The following is a 16,188-nucleotide window of genomic DNA, read 5'->3' as shown; positions in this document are numbered from 1 at the left end:
ATCGGTTAGGTTGATTGAGTTACGGAGGCTACTCACAACTGCCCCAAAAGGGTGTAAATATGATTTAATTTTAGCTATGCTTTTAATAACACTATATGTTTGTGTATGAAGACAAAAGCAGTATGTTTTTAAATTCTTTTATAGATCTACATTGTTTAGTTGTGTGTCAGCTGCGTATGTCCACCAAGAGGCAGTTTGGGTTTTTTTCCATTTGAGAGAGAGATTGCCTCAAATGGGAGGAATAAACCTTCAACATTTAAGTGGATGAATTTCCTTCCTTTGTAGCTCCTGTGACAGCTAGAGCTTAATACATATAGTTAGTAATTTCAGATTATCTAAGAAATGGTTTATTTTTATATCCTGGAATTAATCAATCCATTCATTTATCAAATCATTTATTTTTCATTTATTCAGGAAGAAACTCCATTTGGGTGTCAGATAATGTTGATTCTGTAGAAATTTTGTCATAATATTTGTTAAATTACTTGCACCTGTTTCCTTGTAAAATCAGGGCAGAAGTAAACTACTTAAAAGTATAATGTGGTTTATTTACACTTTGTCTACATTTTTTATTAGCCTTATTTCCATAATTTTTATAACCTTTTTCTTTTTTTCTTTTTAAAAATACATTTTAATTCTTACTAATAGATTGCAAGACTAAGGTTATTTGCTTATCCTGATGTATTCTCAAACTTATTTTCCTGTAAGGGGTTTAGTGTAGTATAGCATTGTGGGTCAGGGATGCCTGGGAGTTTCCAAGACCTTTTTGGTGGTCTGAGACATTAAAGCTCTTCTCATAAAAATACTAACACATTATTTGCCTTTTCACTGTGTTGACATTTGGACTGATGGTGCAAAAACAATGACTGGTGAAGCTGCTGTTACCTTAGCATACATCAAGGCAGCATCACCAGACTGTGCTAGTAGTCACTAGCACTTGCAATTTAAAAACACAGGGTCTCTTAATAATGTTCTTGAAGCAGTAAAAATTAATGTTTTAAATCTTGACTCTTGGGATTTCCCTGGTGGTCCTGTGGTTAAGACTCCACGCTTCCACTTCAGGCAACGTGGGTTCAATCCCTGGTCAAGGAACTAAGATCCCACATGCCACATGGCACGGCCCCAAAACAAAAAATCTTGACTCTTGAGTACACATCTTCATTTCATATTCTGTTTGGCAAATGGGAAACATGAGTAAAGCATTTCTACAATTGTTTCATCCTCAAGCTGAACTAGCCTCTTTTTTCATGAGAACCAGTCTTAAAAGAACAATTGATAGAGAGACTATGACAATTCAGACTTGAATATTTGTCAAATATTTTCTCAAAAAATGAAAGAAGTGGGCCTGTTGGTTCAAGAAAAACCACAACAAATGATAACATTTGTTGCCATATGATAAAATTTGAGTTTTCAAGCAAAAATTAGAATTTTTGAAATCTTTTTATTTTTATCGTTTATTTATTTATTTATGGCTGCGTTGGGTCTTCGTTGCTGCATGCAGGCTTTCTCTAGTTCCAGTGAGCGAGGGCTACTCTTCATTGTGGTGCGCGGGATTCTCATTGCTGTAGCTTCTCCTGTTGCTGAGCATGGGCTCTAGGCACATGGGCTTCAGTAGTTGTGGCTCGCAGGCTCTAGAGCGCAGGCTCAGTAGTTGTGGCGCACGGCTTAGTTGCTCTGCAGCATGTGGGATCTTCCGGGACCAGGGCTCAAACCCATGTCCCCTGCATTGGCAGGCGGATTCTTAACCACTGCGCCACCAGGGAAGTCCCTTGAAATCTTGAATAGATAGAAAATGTAATTTTTAAAATATTGTGTCACAAAACGTATCTACACTTGGAAGACCTGTGTAATCCAGTGAACCAATATTTTTCAAATAACCAATGCATGATGTTATAAAGTAGTGCATAGGTAAAAGATTCAGAATGTAAAATAAAGCAATGGATTTTAACGTAACAATATGAGAAGTTTATTGGTATAGTTCAGATTCCATATTGCAGCTAATTTCAAGAGCCTACCACATGCCCAGTTTTACTGTAATATTGAAAGATATCCATAGTTATCTGAAAGGGGGCGTTGAATTGTTACACTAAAAGATTTCAGTGCCATGGTTGGGGAAAAAGTGGAGTAGGATAAAGGGGAATAATGGGGGTGCACTGTAGTTCTAAGTAGGAGGATAGTGGAGTCTTTGAGAAGGTGACTTTTGAACGAAGACCTGGAGAGGAGAGAGTTAACTATTCAGAGGGAACAGGCAGTGAAAAATCCTAAGTAGGGTAGGAGCACTGAAATGAGGCAAGTATAGCCAGAGTAGTAGGCTATTGTTAGGCCATTGAAGATCTTTGGCTTTTCTGAAATGGGAAGAGTCATTGCAGGAGTTTTAAAGCCAAATTCTGGTCGTACCATGCTTAGAATAGACTGTACATAGGGCAGGGCCAGAAGTAGGGAAATGATTTGGCTACTGGAGTAATCAAAGTGAGAGGTAACGGTTCTTCAGAGAAGGTTGTAATGTACTGTATGTGGTGTGTGAAGAAAAGTCAAGAATAACTCCAAGGTTTTTAGTTTAGGCACCTAGAGGGAGGGAATTGCTGTTAACTGAGATGGGAAGGAAGGTTGTGGACGGAATAAGGTTGGGGGAAGATCAGTATGTAGTTCCATTTAAGACGAAAATTTGAGAAGTAGAGAAGCAAAAAGCCAGTTGTTTAGGTGGCTGGTTGTATTAGGTAACTCCAGGAAGGAGCTCTGGACTAGAGATAACACATTTAATAGTTAGTGGAACATAGATGATGACATGAGCCTAGACGAGGTCAGTAAGTGAGTGAATATAGAGCAGAAGAGAGGAAATTTCAGCAAAAGAGATCAGAAGCAGAGCAGGAACCAGCAAAGTAGACTTAAAAAGTGCCCAAGAAAATGTGTTCTGAAAGTCAAGTGAAGAAACAAATATACAGTATTTAGGAAGGACATATGTTATTGTCCATTAAGATGAGGTCTGAGAGCTATTAATTATTGAATTTAACAATTGTGGAGACCTTTGGTTACCTTGATCAGCAGTTTCCAAGGCAGAGCAGGGGGAGGGAAATCTGATGGGAGCAGGAGAGAAATTAGAGACAGTAAATAGGATTTTGAGATTTGTTACAAAGGGGGATCAAAGAAACAAAACAGTAATTTGGGTGGGCGGTGTTACTTTTACTAAAACTACCACATACCCTCAGCATATTTTGCTTCTGTAGTGAATTTTAGTCTTGATATCATTGTTTTTCCTTACGTTGAAAACTATACATCCACATCTTGGGCTGTATCATAATGGCTTACTTCTGTGTTTCCATGTTTATCAAAGTTGTTGGTTAACATTTTCTTTTTTTTTTTCAGTTTATCGGTGTTTTGATTTTGCTTTAGTATTTCAAATAAGCCTAGCTTGTTAATTTTTTTCCTGCATGAGAAACACTACATGTACCCCCCCAGCCAAATACCATTATTTTCAACCACTCTCATATCTGACTTTTCAACCACTCTCATATCTGACTTTTCATAAGTTAGTCTGTCGAGTATGTAGAATATGTCCTTCATTCTTCAAGAACTTGTTTCTTGCCTGAACATTAAAGCTTCAGAAGAAATAACCTCTACAAATATACTATCAGAAAAACAATCTTTAGTAAGACTTTCTAAATGATTTTTATGGAATTTCAGACACAGGCTACATGTTTGGAGATTGCAACTCTATAGCTAACATTTTTTTTTAATTTTTTAAAATATTTATCTAATTTTGGCTGTGTCGTGTCTTAGTTGCAGCAGGAGGGCTCTTCGTTGCTGCACACGGGCTTCTCTTAATTGTGGTGCCCAGTCTCCAGAGCATGTGGGCTCAGTAGTTGTAGCACGCAGCTTAGTTGGCCCATGGCATGTGAGACCTTAGTTCCCTGACCAGGGATTGAACCCTTGTCCCCTGCATTGGAAGGCGGATTCTTAACCACTGGACCACTAGGGAAGTCCCTATAGCTAACATTTTAATGAATCTCTTTCTTAGTGGTATTGCTTAATATGACTAATGCCCTAATTAGGAAATTACAGGGGAGTGTTACCTGCAGCAGAAAAATGACAAAATATTTTAACCTATTCACTTTGCTTTACAAAGCTAGACACTGCAGTTGTCTGACAAAATAGTTTTGTTTAATGTTAACAGAAATATATTTCTAAAGTACCTGCATATACATATATATGTGTGTATATACGTACATACACATACACACAAATATTGTGGACCCAATCAGAATAGATTTTGTCCATTTATAAATTAACCTTGCCTATTCAGAACAAGTGTCCTGATCCATACATGCTCAAAAGGTCAGAATCAAAGATATATGTGTAACAGCCACAGTCTTAGAATCCCATTTCTTTTCCTTGACCCATCCTTTCCTTAGCAGAAACCTGGGGCACCTTAAATTCCTCCATAGGTGTGGCTAGTTAAGTTCTTTAAAGCCAGGGGAACTGAATCTAGTGGTTCAGGCCCTTGGGGCTATCCTGCTGATCAGGTTTTGCATCTGCACTGACCTAGGGATTTATGACTCTTGGCATCATGGCTGAACTGATCTGCTTGTTACTAATATTTACTTAGTGAACAATTTCTTTTTCCCCTTCCCTATCTTCCCCCAACCTCCCACATTTCTGATTCTTGTGTTGCTGTAACTTGGGTGAGGGAGAGTATCTTAGGGCCCTCAGAGTCCTTTCTCTTTCTTAAAGATGTTTTCCCAGATTGTTTCGTTTTGTTTTTTTTTAACCAGTTTCTTGGTTCCATTGTGCCTAGCTTCAAAAAAAAAATTTTTTTTTCCATTCTAAGCAGCTTTTAGCCATTGCTTTACTCAAGGGATCCATAGCCCTTGAGTAGTTAGAACCCCTGGCATGTCAAAAAATTTTATCTTCATTATATACAGTAAACAAGTAGAAGCCACACTTGAAAGTTCTGACACATTTACTCCCAAATTACCATAGGCTAAAAATGTGTCTACATTCCAGTAAATTCCTGGGGTGACTTGATTTACTTATTGTATAATTTCTCAAACATCATGAAAATAGAATAGTTTTAAATGTCTTGTAAAGGTGTTTCGTGATAACCATGTTAAACAATTCTTAAATATTCTCTAAAATCAATGCATAGTTACATGATAACCTGACTCTCACCAAGCAACGTTGGCCTCATATCTTTAAAAGGTATGACATTTGCCTTTGAAACTTTAAAATTGGCATTGATCCAAATAGTTTTACGAAGAACACATAGTTGAGATTTTCTAATGTGGATATACCAAGGGTATAGGGGCATTTTACAGTTTTATTTGATTCATAACCTTAGAAACCCCCTTTCTAGATTTTTTTTTTTTTTTTTAAATTTTTGGCTGCATTGAGTCTTCATTGTTATGTGTGGGCTTTCTCTAGTTGTGGCGAGCAGGGGCTACTCTTAGTTGCGGTGCACGGGCTTCTCATTGCAGTGGCTTCTCTTGTTGTGGAGCACGGGCTCTAGGCACATGGGCTTCAGTAGTTGTGGCACGCAGGCTCAGTAGTTGTGGCTCACGGGCTCAGTAGTTGTGGCTCACCGGCTTAGTTGCTCCACGACATGTGGGATCTTCCCAGGCCAGGGCTCGAACCCATGTCCCCTGCATTGGCAGGCGGATTCTTAACCACTGCGCCACCAGGGAAGTCCCCTTTCTAGATTTTTGATATTACAGAATAACACATTTATATGGTCTTCTGCTATCAAACTTGGCTGTTCTCTCCTTGGAATTCTTTGCTAATTGAAGCATTTAAAGCAAATGAATGAGAGACTTTGAATTGTAACTTTTTCTTTTAACAGTAAAGCATCCAACTTAATACTTTCGTTAGTAGCAAATTACATTGGTGACACCTTGCAATTGATCTTGACACATTGGCCACATCACTGGATCAGAAGGGACTCAGGACCAGCTAGAAGGCTAGAAATAAAATGAGGCCCTGCTTTAAGGCACTTGCAGTGTGGCTTGTGAGGGGAAATATAAGAGGAAGTTTAGAATGTAGAACGAGTGAGACTTGAGGATAGTCGGATATCAGAAGGCCTCTTTATCCTTTAATCTCCCTTCGAACTGATGATTGTTAGCCTCCAATACCGCAGGAGCATGCTTGGTGTGTTAAACTCTAATAATTAGAATTAGAGCAGAGGCCAGTATGTTTGGAACAGAGTGAGTGAGAAGGTGGATAGTAGATGAGATCAGGAGGAATCAGGGAAGATCAGATTGTGTTAGATCTTGTAGGCCATTGTGAGGACTTTGACTTTTATTCTGAATGACATAGGAAGTCTTTGGAAAGTTTTGAGCAGAGGAGTGACTTAATCTGACAAGATTTTAATACAGTCGCTCTTATGTATTGAAGATACATTGGAGGGAGTGGGGTAAGGGTAGAAGAAGAGAGACACTAATTAGGAGGTTAGTCCAGTAACTTCGACAAAATATTGTGGCTTAGACCAGGGTGAAAATGGTGAGAGGTGGTCAAGATTCTGGATTTATTTTGGAGTTCTGAGTCAAAGACACTGGCGCAAATACATCATTTTTTCATGGAGTCCAGTGGGTCCCAGAAACATCAACCACATTCTCCAGTTAAAAACCCGTGCTGTTTTTAAAGGATACTTACTGCTAAAATTATGATTAAACATTTAAAAATAAAGAAGTTTATACGTATAGTTTCAAAAAAAGCTGCTGAAATAAAAACTGTTTCCCTGCCCCCTTCCCCCATGTCTTCTTACCAGCGGGAACTTCTTATTTTATCTGCTTAATAGTTAGGTTTGGCATAGAATTCTAGAATAAGTAATCTTCTGCAGTTGTTGAGTAGTGTGATGCTATTATGACTTTTCCTGTGTTTGCGACCTTTTGTTCTTTCTAGAAATTCATGAGATCTTTGTCTCCAGTATAATGAAAGATTGCAATATTGTAACTTGATGTGGGTTTTTTGCATCCATTGTACCCGCTAAACCTGAGCTCACAGTTTGAGTTCGTGTGCTTCAGAAAATTAGCCTTCTGCCCTGGAATACAGTTTTACCCATGGTGGGGAGGAAGAGAATACCACCTGGGTATCCTAGCTTTGCTACATTACCCGTCAGCCAGTCCTTCTGTTTTAAATTCTTAGCCTTACCTCCATCTTGAGTACTTGGTGCACTTAGTCATTAGGCCTGTTGTAAGGAGTTCAGCAGGGCAAAACTGTTTGCTTCTCTTTGGTATTTGTTTCTGCAAGCCTTTCTTCCTCTTTGCCAAGGCAGTTAATCCTTCCCATTTGATTCATTGCTTGAAATCGTGTTAATTTCTCCTCTTTGTCCTTGTGGCATTTTCCTTTAGACAGTGAGTTTTGACATGGTGAAGAGATAAATCTAATGTAATTAATCCTGCTTTCATACATAGAGATTTTTAAATGTTTATTGACAGCAGTAGTTTTGTTCTCTACATCAATTATGATGATTTCAGTGTACAAAATAATTACTTTAAAATGACTAAGATAAAAAGCAGCATGAGAAACACTGGAGTGTCACTCCTGTACTACATACCTATTGCATTTTATAATGTAAAACTGCTTCAGGACAGTGTAAGTGCTTGTGTATACACCCACTTACACCGCCCTCCCCCCGCAGCTCTGTACAGTTTAGATCGTCATGTATTTTATTTATTGAAGTGTTTTTTTTAGGAATCATAGTATATATGTCTGTCGTCTGCCATAAAGTATTTGTAATAGTTCTGTTAAAAAATTTAGTTGCTGGGCTTCCCTGGTGGTGCAGTTGTTGAGAGTCCGCCTGCCGATGCAGGGGATACAGGTTCGTGCCCCAGTCCGGGAAGATCCCACATGCCGCGGAGCGGCTGGGCCCGTGAGCCATGGCCACTGAGCCTGCGCGTCCGGAGCCTGTGCTCCGCAACGGGAGAGACCGTAACGGTGAGAGGCCCGCGTACTGCCAAAAAAAAAAAATTTAAAAATTTAGTGGCTATAATCAGTAATAGATGCTGACAACTTCAGTAGCTAATGCTTATTGAGTACTTTCTATGTGTCATGTCATGGGTTTTATCGTTATCGTATATTATCCTTACAACAAGCCTGTGAGGCATAGATACTGTTCTTCCCTGGTAGGTTGGTTGGTTGTTTTCTTTGTGTAATGTGTTTATTCTCTCGGAACCAGGAATGACTGAGTGTGATATAGGTAGTCATTCCTGTGAATGTGCTAACTTTGCTTTTTGCTTTTGTTTATTTTAATTATGCAAGTAATTCATGTTCATTGTGAAAACCAAGGACATATTCTTTAGGTTTTACAGAATATAAATTTGCATGTTTATTACAAATTTGGGGTCTGTTGGGGTTTATGTTCAATAAGCTTATGTAAATATATTAAACAGCTTTCAAAAAGCTAGGCAAATTTGAATTAAAAACAAATATGAGTTACTATAAATAAATCACTACTGTAGTGTGAATACAGTGTGGTCTACCATGTAGGCTCTCTTGAGTTCTGTAGTATATACTAAAGTGTATACTGTGATGATTCATATCTCTTACTATGTAGCCTCAACAATTAACATAAATAAACTATGGCTTCTGTTTTTAAGATTCTCCTTGGGCCTTGTATATAATTAGGGGTTTTTTTTGTTGTTGTTTTTTTAAGAAGATGTTGAGGGTAGGAGTTTATTTATTTATTTTTGCTGGGTCTACTTTTCTGTGCGAGGGCTTTCTCTAGTTGTGGCAAGCGGCGGCCACTCTTCATCGCGGTGTGTGGGCCTCTCACTATCGCGGCCTCTCGTTGCGGAGCACAGGCTCAGTAGTTGTGGCTCACGGACCTAGTTGCTCCGCGGCATGTGGGATCTTCCCAGACCAGGGCTCGAACCCATGTCTCCTGCATTAGCAGGCAGATTCTCAACCACTGCGCCACCAGGGAAGCCCTATAATTAGGTTTTTAAGCCTATTTCATAGCTGCTTAAAAATATCAGTTTCTTATTCATTGAGTGTAGAACTCTCCCTTGGCCTGCTTAATTTTGTTTCAGATCTTTTATGGCCCTACTATTTGTCTAATTGACGCTTGATTTCTGAAAATATAATCATGGTTTTGATCTTTTCTTTGGGGGGATTAAATTTTTTAATTTCCTATTTAAAGTCATAAATGGAATTTTTGAGAAATACTAATTTTTTGGTTTCCCAGTACATAAAAAGGTTTGCTTATACTATACTGTAGTCTATTAAGTGTTCAATAGCATTATGTCTAAAAAAAACAACGTATATACCTTAATTTAAAAATACAGATGACCTGGGGACTTCCCTGGTGGCGCAGTGGTTAAGAATCCGCCTGCCAATGCAGGGGACACAGGTTCGATCCCTGGTCCGGGAAGATCCCACGTGCCGCGAAGCAACTAAGCCCGTGTGCCACAACTACTGAGCCCGAGCACCACAACTACTGAAGCCCGTGTGCCTAGAGCCCGTGCTCCGCAATAAGAGAAGCCACCGCAGTGAGAAGCCCGCACACCACAACACGGGTTTGAACTGCACAGGTTCACTTATAGGCAGATTTTTTTCAGTGAATGCATACCATAGGACTACACAACCCATGGTTGGTTGAATCCACAAATGTGGAGCCACGGATACAGGAGGGCTGACTATATAGTTATACGTGGATTTTTGACTGTACAGAGGATCGGCACCCCTAACACCCAGGTTATTCAAGGATCAAATGTACTTGATTGCTGGGAATTCCCTGGCTGTCCAGTGGTTAGAACTCCGCGCTTCCACTGCAGGGGGCATGGGTTTGATCCCTGGTTGGGGAACTAAGATCCTGCAAGCCGCGAAGCGCTGCCAATAAAATAAAATTTAAAAAACCCAAATGTATTGATACTTGATTGCTAAAAAATGCTAACCATCTAACAACACAGCTGCCACAGACCTTCAATTTATTAAAAAACGCAATACTTGTGGGACACAATAAAATGATGTATGCCTATACTATAATCAAAACATAGGACATTTCTGTTATCCCAGGAATTTCTCCATGCCCTTTGCGGTCAGTTATTCCCACCTCAGCTGCCTCTTGGTGACCACTGATCTTACTTCTGTTCTAGTTTTTTTGCCTTTTACAGAATGTCATAAAAATGAAAATGTTACAAAATGAAAGCCTTTTGTGCTGTTTTTTTTCAGTTAGCATAATGTTTTTGAGATTCATCCAGGTTGCTGCTTTTTATTACAGAGCAGTAGTCCATTGTATGAATAGACCACAGTCTGTTTATCCTTCATCAGTTGATGGACATTTTGGTTGTTTCCAGTTTTTGGCTATTAAGAGTAAAGCTGCTGTAAACGTTCATGGACAGGTCTTTGTGTGGACATATACAGGCATAGCACGTTTTATTGCACTTTGCTTTATTGTATTTTGAAGATAATGCCTTTTTTTAAAAAAAAACAAAGGTTTGTGGCAACCCTGTGTTGAGCAAGTCTATCAGAACCATTTTCCCAACAGCATTTTTATTTCTTTGCTCATACCCTTTTTCTGTCCTATCACATTTTCCCACGATTTTCCATTCTTCATCAAACCTAGCATAAAAATGCTCAGTTTTAGCCACTTCTTAGGGTCTTCATTTTCTTATAAAGTTTTACACATAAAACTTAAATAAATTGTATGCTTTTCTCTCTTTTTAAATTGAAGTATAGTTGATTTACAGTGTTGTATTTCTTGTGTTCGGCAAAGTGATTGTTATTTTTATATATATACTTTTCAGATTCTTTCCCATTACAGTTTATTACAAGATATTGAATATAGTTTCCTGTGCTGTACAGTAGGACCTTGTTGTTTATTTTATATATACTGGTTTGTATCTGCTAATGCCAAACTCTAATTTATCCCTCACTCTCCCTTTCCCCTTTGGTAACCATAAGTTTATTTGTAAGTTCATTTGTAGCATTTTTTTAGATTCCACATAGAAGTGATATCATATATTTGTCTTTTTGTCTGACTTCCTTCACTTAGTATGATAATCTCTAGGTCCATCCAGTGTTGCTGCAGATGGCATTATTTCATTTTTTTTTTTCATGGCTGAGTAACATTCCATTGTGTATATAATACCACATCTTCTTTATCCATTCATCTGTTTATGGACATTTAGGTTGCTTCCATGTCTTAGCTATTGTAAATAGTGCTGCTATGAACATTGGGTGCATGTATCTTTTTGAATTAGAGTTTTCTCCAGATACATGCCCAAGAGTGGGATTGCTAGATCATATGGTAACTCTATTTTTAGTTTTTTAAGAATCTCCATACTGTTCTCCATAGTGGCTGCACCAATTTACATACAACGTAGGAGGATTCCCTTTTCTCCACACCCTCTCCAGCATGTATTATTTGTAGACTTTTTGATGATAGCCATTCTGACTGGTGTAAGGTGATACCTCATGGTAATTTTGATTTGCATTTCTCTGATAAGTAGTGATGTTGAGCTTCTTTTCATGTGCCTGTTGGCCCTCTGTATGTCTTCTTTGGAGAAATGTCTATTTAGGTCTTTTGCCCATTTTTTGATTAGGTTGTTTTTTTTTTGATATCGAGTTGTATGAGCTATTTGTACATTTTGGAAATTAATACCTTGTCAGTTGCATCATGTGCAAATATTTTCTCCCATTTCTGTAGGTTGTCTTTTTTTTTTTTTTTTTGCCGTATGCGGGCCTCTCACTGTTGGGGCCCCTCCCGTCGCAGAGCGCAGGCTCAGCGGCCATGGCTCACGGACCCAGCCGCTCCGCGGCATGTGGGATCTTCCCGGACCGGGGCATGAACCCGTGTCCCCTGCATCGGCAGGTGGACGGACTCTAAACCACTGCGCCACCAGGGAAGCCCTGTAGGTTGTCTTTTCGTTTTGTTTATGGTTTCCTTCACTGTGCAAAAGCCTTCACTGTGCAAAAGCTTATAAATTTGTTGTTTATAGAATGGATAAACAACAAGGTCCTACTCTTATAGTACAGGAACTGTATTCAATATCCTGTGATAAACCATAATGGAAAAGAATATGAAAAAGAATGTAAATATATATGTATGACTGAATCACTTTGCTGTACAGTAAAAATTAACACAACATTGTAAATCAACTATATGTCAATAAAATAAATTTTAAAAAGAAACTCATCTGTTTTTTCAAAGCAAAAAACTTACAAGTTTGATCAGCATTTTTAAAAATTAAGATGTACTTTTTTTAGACATAATGCTATTATTGCACACTTAATATACTACAGTATAGTGTAAACATAACTTTTATATGCACTAAAAAAGCAAAAAATTCATGTGACTCAATTTATTGTGGTAGTCACTGTATTGGGATGGTCTGGAACTGAATCTACAGTCTCTCTAGGTATGCCTGTATGTGTTGATTTTTCCCAGGTCAACACCTTAGGAGTGGGATTGCAGGGATGTACAGCAGTAATATGTTTAACTTTGTAAGAAACCACCAGACTTTTTCTCAAACTGTGACTTTTTTTTTTTCTCCAAAATCTACCATTTTGTGGGAATTCCCTGGTGTTCCAGTGGTTAGGACTCTGCACTTTCACTGCTGGACCGGGGTTCAATACCTGGTTAGGGAACTAAGATCCTGCAAGCCACACAGTGTGGCCCCCCCAGAAAAAAAAATCTACCATTTTGCATTCCCACCAGCAGTGTTTGAGGTTTCTAGTTGTTCTGTATCAACACTTGTTATTGTCAGTCTTTTTAATTTTATCCATTAGTAAGATGTGCAGTGTACCTCATTGAGGTTTTAATTAGCATTTTCCTGATGAAAAATGATTTTGAAAAATCTTTGTTTATTTGTATCCATATATCTTTGTTGAAGTATCTGTTCGTCTTTTTTTAGTTTTTATTTTTGAGTTTTGTTTCTGAATATAAGCACTTACAAGATAAGTGTTTTGCAAATAGTTCTCTCAGACTGTGGTTTGTTTTTTTCATTTTCTTAACAGTTTCTTTCAGAGTGTGGAAATTTTAAACTTTGGTGAAGTCCAGTTTATCAGTTTTTTTCTTTTATGATTCATGTGTTTGCTTTTTGTTGTTCAATCTAAGAAATATGTGCCTAACCCAAAGTCAAAAAGATTTTTCTCCAAATGTTTCCTTCTAGAAGTTTTGTATAGTCCATTTTGAGTTACTTTTTAAAATATGATATGAGGTAAGAATCAAGTTTCATTTTACATGTGGATGTTCTCTGTTTTTCATTTGTTGTGTTAATTTTTCACTTATTGCATAAAGTTTGTTTCAGTTTTATTTTCTTGATGGCATGTACTGTTAAATTAATATGAAATACTCTTATTAATGATTTCTTGTCCTAACTTTTTTTGGAATGGTATTGTTTTCATGCCTGCTTTCCTTTTATTATATCTTTTGTATATACACATTTTTTAAATTCTATACGTAGAATTGTTTAGTATCTTTCTGTGGTGGGCTGTTTTTCTTCTTGCTCTAATGCCTGTTTTGGAGGTCCAGGTTACTTCTGACTCAGTCTGCTTTTCTCTTTCAATGCAGTAAGAGGTCTCTTGAGTGATTTTCCTCTGGTTAGAAAACAGTTCTCAGAACTCCATTGAGTAGCTATTAATGCTTTAAGAGAAAATTATTTTCCAGTCTTGCATTTAAAAAGAATAAATTACTCAGCCTGTCTCTTATATACTTTCAAAAAGTTTAAATAATATCCTTTAAGAGCTTTTATTTTGTTGTTGTTTTGGTGATCAGTCCTTATATTTAAATTGGATTCTTCTAGCTAAGCCTACCTACTTTGCACAGATTCCCACATGGTGGGCCTAACATACAGATTTTGAGACTCAAATTCCGTATTTATTTGTACGTGAAATGCCTCTGAGTATTTGGATATTTAAAATAAGGGGACATGTATGATTATCCATCAGTGGTTTATTTCATATTGCTCTCAAGACCATTTCTTGAATTTTGAAAGATAAGATAGGAGTTTGAGAAATAGGATATACTTCAAATAATGGTCTGGGTTTCAACACAAGTAATATCTGGGCAAGGAGTACCAAATAAAGCCCTAGAACAGTGTTTAAAAGCTATGATGTGACGTACCAGTAAATTTCAGTAGTAACACCCACTGTTTAGAATCTTCAGCTAATTATTCTTGCTAGGTAGATATTAAGCTCAGTTACTTTTAACTACTAAAGGTGTTTGTATACAGTCAAATAAGTGAAACATTTAAAAAATTATTTAGTCTTCTAAAATCAAAAATCGTAAATTTTAGTACCTTCACAAAGCCCCAGTTGTTCATTTGTTTCATAGCTCTGCGCATGTGTACTAATTTGTGAATTAAGTAGATAAGTTTTGTTCTTTGCATTTTTTTGTAGATGTGGTGGTACGGTGGGAGCTATTCTGACATGTCCACTGGAAGTTGTAAAAACACGGCTGCAGTCATCTTCTGTGACACTTTATATCTCTGAAGTTCAGCTGAACACCATGGCTGGAGCCAGTGTCAATCGAGTAGTGTCTCCTGGACCTCTCCATTGTCTAAAGTGAGAGCACAGTATTCATGAATTTTTGTCGGCTTTACCTTAGTGATGCCCATGTTTGTTTATTTATATTCTGCCATATTTAAAAAGGTTTTTACAAACTTAATGACAGAATTACTCCCATAAATTCAGTAGAAACAATAATCCCTAATGGAGAGGAACAGTAAGTTGGATAATATGTACGTTGGATAAAATGTAATATTATTTCCAAATCATGTGTATTTGGAGTATTTTTCTACATTTATCCAGTGGATTTATTTTCTCAAGACATTATAGGTATTTTGTTTTGTTTAAATAAATTCATTTATTTTTGAAATGTGATCATGTTAAATGCTAACTCTTTATGTGTATTTTTAATTTTCAAAGTGCTCACACAAGTAAGTACATCCAATTAATGTCAGTCTGATTTTTATATGACCTAAATATAACTAAGGTTTAAAGCAGAGTTCTACTGATTTTAAAATGTACTTCAGTGATCGGCATTTCTTAATGGTTTGAAAAAGATGTGTTTTTACATTTTACCATACTTCATTGTGTTACAAATTAGATTTGAAATTTCAAAACTATTGAAATTGAGTTTTATATGTTTAAACTTAGATATGTAACTGAACGCCCTGGGTGTCTGTCTTATCAGCTCAGTTGGGACATAATCTATTTGAGCTTAGTTCAGTAGTGTTTATTTTGTAGTAGCAAGTAAACTCATACTGTGTGTTTTTCACTACCAAAAGATTTCATCACTCTTTTCTTTTTTCAAATTTACTTAAGTACATGAGTAGGTAGAATAAAATTGTTAACAATTTGGGGTTAAAATGCCATTGTTGTAGATATATACTTCTATCTGCTTAATAATAGAGTATTTTAATATCATGATTTTGACAGTTATTACCGAATGTAATGCTCCTCTTCTTAAAATTCTTCCTTTGACCTTTGTGACAATACTATATTTTTTAAATTCTATTTTTCAGTGGTTTTGCCTTCTCTGACTTTCCTCAGAGGAACTGTAGGAATCCCTCTGGGCTCTGTTTTAATTTCTCATTTAAGAGTCAGTTTAATATTTCACCTGTCATCGGTGTCCAGATGGCTTCCGACTCTGCATTCTCTTGCCTTAAACTCTCGTGACTCTTATTCCCATTTTTTCCCTATTTTGGGGCTCTGTCCTAATCAATCTGTTTCATGGTTTCTTCCTTTGGTTTTTAATTTCCCAACATCTCTTGAGAGATAATTTACATACCATAAAATTCACCCATTTAAAGTGTACAATTCAATTGTTTTTAGTATATTTAGAGTTGTTCAAACCATCACCATACTCTAAATTTAGAACATATTCATCACCACCACAAAAAGAAGCCCTTTCCTGTTAGCAGTCACTCCTGTTTTCTCCTCTTCCTCTCCCCCTAGCCCTAGGCAACAACTACTAATCTACTTTCTGTCATTATAGATTTGCATATTCAGGACACTTTACATAAATGAAATTATATAGTATGTGGTCTTTTACTGGTTTCTTTCATTTAGTGTGTTTTCAAGGTTCATCTACGTTGTAACAAATATCTTTTTGTTGCCAAATATTCCATTGTATAGGTACGTACCACATTTTATTTATCCACCCATTGGTTGATGAACATTTGCATTGTCTCCCCTTTTGGAGTATTACGAGTAATGCCATTATAGGAACACATGTTTTATTTTTCTGGGGGA

At 37.1% G+C, this 16,188-nt stretch overlaps 1 protein-coding gene across 1 annotated transcript in view; it reads left to right on the top strand.

Moving 5' to 3' along the window:
* The window catches only part of SLC25A36 (solute carrier family 25 member 36), a 38,593-nt gene that overhangs the window by 3,027 nt on the left and 19,378 nt on the right, over positions 1–16,188 (top strand). The window contains exon 2 of the mRNA XM_030873357.2: positions 14,332–14,496. Within this exon, the coding sequence (XP_030729217.1) occupies positions 14,332–14,496 (165 nt within the window). The remainder of the gene's footprint in view (positions 1–14,331; positions 14,497–16,188) is intronic.

This window comes from Globicephala melas, chromosome 4 (assembly GCF_963455315.2).
Source record: "Globicephala melas chromosome 4, mGloMel1.2, whole genome shotgun sequence".
Lineage (NCBI taxonomy): Eukaryota > Metazoa > Chordata > Mammalia > Artiodactyla > Delphinidae > Globicephala > Globicephala melas.
Note: the sequence above shows the minus strand (reverse complement) of the source record. Positions and strands in the feature narration are given on the sequence as shown.